The sequence below is a fragment of the Gobius niger genome, assembly GCF_951799975.1.
Source record: "Gobius niger genome assembly, chromosome: 21".
NCBI lineage: Eukaryota > Metazoa > Chordata > Actinopteri > Gobiiformes > Gobiidae > Gobius > Gobius niger.
Window position 1 is genome coordinate 16,142,049 of NC_136872.1, and position 7,031 is coordinate 16,149,079.

Below are 7,031 nucleotides of genomic sequence, written 5' to 3' on the forward strand. Positions count from 1 at the left end.
ACAGAAAAGGCAAAGGGATAGAGGGATATTTTGTTCATCCAGTTGCACAATGGACATTTTTTTTTTCACTCAAGTTTGGCTGTAAATACTGTTTAAAGTGGCACTAGCCCACAGTTAGCTTTGCCCGTTAGCCTGTTAGCTTCTTCGTGATTCTATTAGTGTGTATTGGTGACTCCGGTCAAGTGGCAGTCAAGTTGCAGTTGTGGTTTTCTTTGACACTTGTATTACCCACAGAGGGACTTCGAAACAGATTTATTAAGGTAAACAAGTTACTTAGTACTGCTTTAAGCTCGTGCGTGACGGCACTTCGGACCCGAATTAACATCTTTTTGAGTGAGTGGGTGAACAGCTCTGAGCTCATTCTACACATTAGGACATTGCTGGAACATGTAGGGGGAGGAAAATACTTAATCTAACATTTTTAAACTCTGTATAATCCCTTTAAATGTATGTAGAATGTGAGTCATCTTCAGGTGCCCATGGTCTTAAATTTTGTGATTCCAGCTCTTGAAAAGGTCTTACAAGAAAGGATAATGTTACTTTGAAATCATTTTACTCATATAGTCAGTGACCCAAATAATTGCTCAAGTTTAAGTAAAAATAATACTTGGTGAAAACACTATATATGTAATGTTGCTCTAATAGGAAAATATTGTAAAAGTTCATATATTTCTTGAAAAGAAGTGTAAACAAAAAGAGCACTGTTGCCTCACAATAATATTACACAAGTAGAAAAGGTACTGTGTGATAAAACTGCTCCAAGAAGTAAAGATACACATGTACTACCCACTTCAGTAGCTCTAAGAACAGTCCATAGTGGTTTCAATCTGAGAGCACAAAGCAGGTGTTGAGTTTTACCAATTTATGAAAAATACCAGTTCATTTTTAATATGATGGCGGCTACTTCAACCATTCAACCACGAGTAGAGCCACTGCCACACGTCCAAAGGAAAGTTTAAGTGCTGTATTCAGGTAGAAAATGACCGAACCTGTTAAAATCCACTTAGGCTATTATTGCGATATAACACTTGCCCATTCTCTCTTGAGGTGTCGGACTATATTTTAAAGTTTAACAGTAGCAACCCTCTACCCTTAGCTTTTTATACTAGCCTATAAAATAAATATATCTCAGCCCCAGCCCAGAGGTGTTGTCCCGGGACAGTGAGGTGATCTGTAAGCCTCTCCTAAAAGTATATTTAAATGTGGCAGGTCGTCTCGTGTTTTCTCACCTCCACAGACCTCATATGCATGGATGGACTCTCATCCCCTACTCCATATCTGCCTTTTTTTTTTTTGTTAAAAGCGTTCAAATGGGATGAAGCTACTCGCACCTTTGGCTTTGACACCATTTAAGTGCCTTCTTCACACTGTTTCACATTATATATTTACTTTATTTAGCCCCTTTTACCATGAGATCTATCTTTTCACTTCTGCATTTTTTATTGCCTTCGCCCCCTAACCTTAGAGGTGCCAGCTTTTTAAATGAAAGGCCGACACTTTCTATGCAACCCTTTCTATGCAAGTCCTTTATGCGTCTATGGCAGTAGAAGAAAGGGGGGGAAAATATTAAGTTCAGCAATGAAATGTTAAGTTCCGTTGACATGTCTTATTCATGTATGGGTTATATATATGTTTACAAAGCCCACAATAATTGTATAGCTTGTCATGTACTACTTTGGACCTTTCTTTAACTGGGAAAGCCCCATTGAGATTCAAGGTAAGTTGAAGAGCACCGTGCCACATAAAGCGCATAGAACACTCTGTGCATTAAAGTCAATTAAGCAAGACATTTATAAAACATGTAAAATGTATGTTGAGATAATCCTTGTAATGATTTGCTGACCTATCTATTGAATTGCTAGCATTGCACATTCATTTTGTTCATTTCAGTTCAAATCATAAAAATAGACACCGTCCAGTAATTTTGTAGTTCTTTGACAGAGATTAGCTGCTATACACACAATAATATTTTTGTACGCAGTCGAAAAGAAATGGCTTATAAATGATTGACTGGGAGGATTCAGTTGTGAGAGCGAAGCCATTGGATTATGCTCACTGTGCATTAATATTTACCACTCGTGAATAATATAATGATCATAGTTGCGTGAAGAAACAAAGCTGAGCGGAGGCCATGCTAAATTCAGTGTTAACTAATGGCTCCTTGGATTATATGCAACTGTTTTATGGGCTGATGTTAAAAATGGATGGAAAGTTATGTTCAGGGAAAAACGGTCTTGAACCAAAATGAGAGTAAATTTAACTTCAGTGTGTTAAATGGTTGACTGCATTAAACACACCATGTCCAAAAGAACCAGCAAAACCAACAAAGTACCAATAGTACAAAGTAGCTAAGATACACATTTTGGGTACTCTTATTGCTCTTGAGTAACCTACATGTTATGATGAGTACTTTTTATTTCACTACATTTTAGAGCCTGTGTCTATACTTCCTATCCATTTTATTTTTTAACTGAACCAGCATTGAAAGTGTTTTCAAATGAGGTTCATTTGTCTGCAGTAACTTTGTTTTAAGAGGTGAATCTAAAGCCTGCAGTGAAGTAGCTCTGATCAGAGACATCTGCATAGTAACATGAAAACACAAGCAGCTCAGTCTCTTTTGTAGCAAGAGCACACTTCTCCATCAAAACAATGAAAGTGAATACATTTTGTCCTTTTTACTCAGAATTATTATCTGATTATTTCACTTTGATGAGTTAATTATTTACTGCTGTGTCTGTAATGCTAAATAATGTGAGAACTTCTTCCAACACTGGCTGCACCATCACCATGGAGACGAGTTTATGAGGAGAGGCGAGCGCGCACACTGTAAACGATCTACTTTATTGTTATTTTTTTCTTTTTGCCAATAAAAACACCTGCAATCAAAGCAATGCTCGTATTTCTAGCTTTAAAGTTAAAAAAAAGAAGCAGCACTTACGGCGATTCACTGCCCTTCCCTGTTCATATGCGGGTGCAGTTGACCCTCCCCGCCGCTGGTGTCGCTGTAACAAAACATCTGCAGTTTAAACACGGGAACTTTGACCACTGTTACAGCACAGCATTAGCACCTTTCCTTTTTTTGTGTGCAATTCTCATGTTCGCGTGTGTCTTTTCTTATGCATAAAAATGTGGTTTATTTATTTGCTCAGCTGGCTGTCGTTGGTCATCCAGATATCCTTTGTCACTTTAGCGATAGGTGAGTAAAAAGAAGGATGACTGCGTTTGCTAACTTCAAAGCAGCGTTAGCTCAATGCTAGCGTCGGTATGCAAAATACATGTTTTCCCTGAGGCTGGTTTTGTTTACGGCGGATTTAATCCCACTCTGATATTTTATTGTGTGCTAAAACTGGGCTCGCGGCTTAACAAGTGCTTTCTGACAAATTTGATAGCTTTGCAGTGCAGCCAAGTTGTGAAATGTTCTTTTATTCATTTGATCATATCTAAATGGGTCATTGTTATGCATTGTCTCTCCACATTTCAATAACATATTAAACTAATCGTATCAAAAATGGCACGTGTTTGGGATTCGAGTGTGGTGCCAACTCATGGATCTGTGAACATTCTGATATTGTCAACTTCCCAAGACTTTCCTTGCGTTAATGTTGACTCTTTCACATATATTTCTAAGAACAACCGAGCGAGCTTGTATTTCTGTTTAAATTTGTACTTGTACCTGAAGCGTGCAAAATAAGTAAGCTGCTTTTTAGGTATTTTCGCGTTTCCGTCATCAGCCTGTACACGTTGACAAGTTGCTACCTGGCCACGTGACCTGTCAGCCTAGAATATCAGGTGTAGCTACAAGCTGTCACCCCCTACTCCATGTGTATTCCATACAGGCTTGTCATGACATGTTTCCTGTCAACTTTAACTCACTTTGAATTGAAAGCATGTAAATAATTTTAACTATTTGCTTGCTCTTCCCACAGCTGCTGGTCTGTATTATTTGGCAGAACTAATAGAAGAATACACAGTTGCCACGAGTAGAATCATAAAGTACATGATACTGGTAAGGAAATCCCAAGCTTTTGTACTTTGTTTGTATTTCTGCCATTTGTCAAATAAGGCTGCCCCATTTTTGAAGTATTAGTTGAGGGTGAGCGGTTTATTTTCAAGACTCAGTTCTTCATGTATATTTTAAAGAAGTGCAGGACCTTTAACATTTGAAGGTACAGTGAAATATGAACTGCTAAACTAATACACCAGGCACATTGAGTTGCCTTGTGTGCGACATGTGTGGTATAAATAAACATGCCTTGCCTACATGAATCACATTAAGTTTAGGTTGTGTTTGTGGAGATGTAAACTACAGGAGTAGCAAGTTTTATAGATGATGAAAGATGTTTGGGATTTCTGGCGCACACGCACAAAATGTAAAATACTGCAGCATTTAGAGATATATTTACTAGTAGTGACCTGGCAGAAGTTGTTCCACAGCTCTTTTCTATATTTTTGCATTGCTTTTCACTAATATTACTCAATGAACATTCAATGTTTCCTCGTACTCCCATATAGAGGATTTCTTTAAAATATGCAAATAATTGTTGGATGTCTAATGTTGTTTTTTCTGCAGTTTTCCACAGGAGTGCTGGCATGTCTATATCTGTTTGAAGGCTTCCCGATGTTAATGGTTGGAGTGGGCCTCTTCACAAACCTGGTGTACTTTGGTTTGCTGCAGACTTTCCCCTACATCCTGCTCAGCTCCCCCAACTTCATCCTCTCATGTGGTAAGCGCCGCTCAAGTTAAGTGTTAAATCTTGCTACACTGTGTGTGAAGATGTGTTTCAAATCCTCTGGTGTTATTTAGGACATAGAATAGCTTTGTTCATGTTTTACCTAATTTTCTCTGTTCATTTGTGCTGCAGTGCTGGTTGTTGTGAACCATTATATGGCCTTCCAGTTCTTTGCACAAGAGTATTATCCATTCTCAGAGGTAAGCCCTTAATCTCTTATCACATTAATGCACAACCTTTGGACTAATTCAGCTCCATAACCCTCTGTAACTCAGCATGTGCTAAATGATTGTTGTTTGCATACACAGGTACTGGCTTACTTCACCATATGCCTGTGGGTGATTCCTTTCGCCTTCTTCGTGTCATTATCGGCGGGGGAAAATGTTCTTCCATCCACAATGCAGCAAGGAGGTAAGATTGGGACCACTACCTCACTCTATAATCAATAGTGACTGCGACTGTATTTCGATCTCTAAAGAAAAGATGCCAACTCTAAATTTTTGCACTAATATGGGCAGCAATTAGGGCTCTGTCTGGAATTTACATAGTCTCCCCTTGTTTGCTAACAGACTGTTTTCCCCAAAAAGTATTGAATATGGAGTTAGTTACATAACATGATTCACACAATTGTAACAACATTGTTTTTATGTGTTACCAATTTTCCTATTCTTTGCTTCAGACGACGTGGTGTCAAATTACTTCACTAAAGGGAAGAGAGGAAAGCGGTCTGGGATACTCTTGGTGTTTTCGTTCCTAAAGGAGGCTATACTGCCCAGTCGACAGAAGATGTACTGAGAAGATATAGACTTTGCATCTTAAGGCTAAGTTTGTTTATGTGTTGGGAGATAATGGCCCAAGCAAGAAGGACCGTGGACTTAAACTTTAAGCAGTGTCCAAAGTGAAGGGCACACCAAGAGGATGGACCAGCGGACTTCCTGCAGGAGATGAGGATATAAAGTGGCCATATCTGTCTTTCTGTCTCTTCTGACTGCCAGAACATCAAATACTGACCCATTAGAAGAGCTGGTTTGTAGCCGAGCACTTCCACAAACTAATCTTGGACAATTTAGGGGCTGATTTCTACATATTTCTACAGAATTAAAGTTTGTTATACAGGCAGGATTGAATAAGTGTGGAAAAGTGACTACTTGTAGTGGTTCATTTCAAAACCATTTAAACCCAACTGTATTACATAGATTAAAGGTAGGGTTTGTATGTAGCATGCACGTTTACTGTTGTTATGAAAATGAAGGAGTCACAGTACCTTGCACATGTCTAGGTTATGGCCTACTGGTGAGATTCTTAGGATCTGGCTGGGCTTTCTCATTGGACAATTGGAAGTGGGTGGGCTTTAAGACAAAAAAATTTAATATAAACAACTTTTATATCAGGTCAAACGTGTTTTTAATGATGAAAGACATTCTTACATTCCCTGCCTACATGAGTGAAATATTTCAAGCCTTATTTTCTTCTTGTTTATGGTATAGGACAGACTGATCATTGTGCTTGGTAAACCCCTCCTGAGAGTCCCTTCATTATCAGTAAATATTGTGCCACTTCTGGCTGCGTCGGCAACAGCCTCCCGAACCACTAAATATCGCACAATAGGTTGCGTTCACGGGACATCACAACATTCTAAAGAGCCTATAGTTTAAAATTGAGGTGGAGGGCAACTGACAGTAACTATGGTGACTGTGGTAACTGACAAAATGCATATTTTTGTGTCTTTGTTTTTCGGCTCATATCTCAGTCATTATTAGACATGAAACAAAAAACTGTCACAAAGTTCATTATCTCCTCTGTCAGCACATATGAACTAATGTCCAATTATTTTCTCCGGAAAACGTCAAAAAGTGATGACAATATGAGAAAACATGACCGTGATCTTGTCCAATAGAAAGGACTTACAGACATAAAAATAATATCACAGGTTTGTGAATCCAATCACGATCAAATACTGATGAGAAACATTTGTCAATTTTCGTTTGAGATTTCTTACAGAAACTGCATTTCTCCCATTGAGTTGTATTGACCCTGCCCTCCAGCTGACATTATGACATCATCACATTCTAAATCGTGAACGCTACCTATTGCGCTGGCACATTCACTCTTAAAAGGCAAACCGGGATATGGACAGTCAACCTCCCTCTTATCACATGCTGGACAAGTCATCCATCCATGGACAAGTAATTAAATAAATGCTTGAAATGAGACACTCTGGGTACTGAATCTATATAAGTATGAGGAAACTTGAATTGAACTGCTAAAATGCATTGACTTTTCCATATTTATGTATTTCTT

General features: G+C 38.5%; 1 protein-coding gene across 1 annotated transcript; it reads left to right on the forward strand.

Moving 5' to 3' along the window:
* Positions 1-3,042: 3,042 nt before the first annotated feature.
* On the forward strand, positions 3,043-6,330 carry tex261 (testis expressed 261). The gene is made up of 6 exons (XM_079579700.1): positions 3,043-3,196; positions 3,927-4,006; positions 4,571-4,724; positions 4,863-4,930; positions 5,039-5,141; positions 5,410-6,330. The coding sequence occupies exons 1-6, from the start codon at positions 3,127-3,129 to the stop codon at positions 5,523-5,525; spliced, it is 591 nt and encodes a 196-aa protein (XP_079435826.1). The 5' UTR covers positions 3,043-3,126; the 3' UTR covers positions 5,526-6,330.
* Positions 6,331-7,031: the final 701 nt, after the last annotated feature.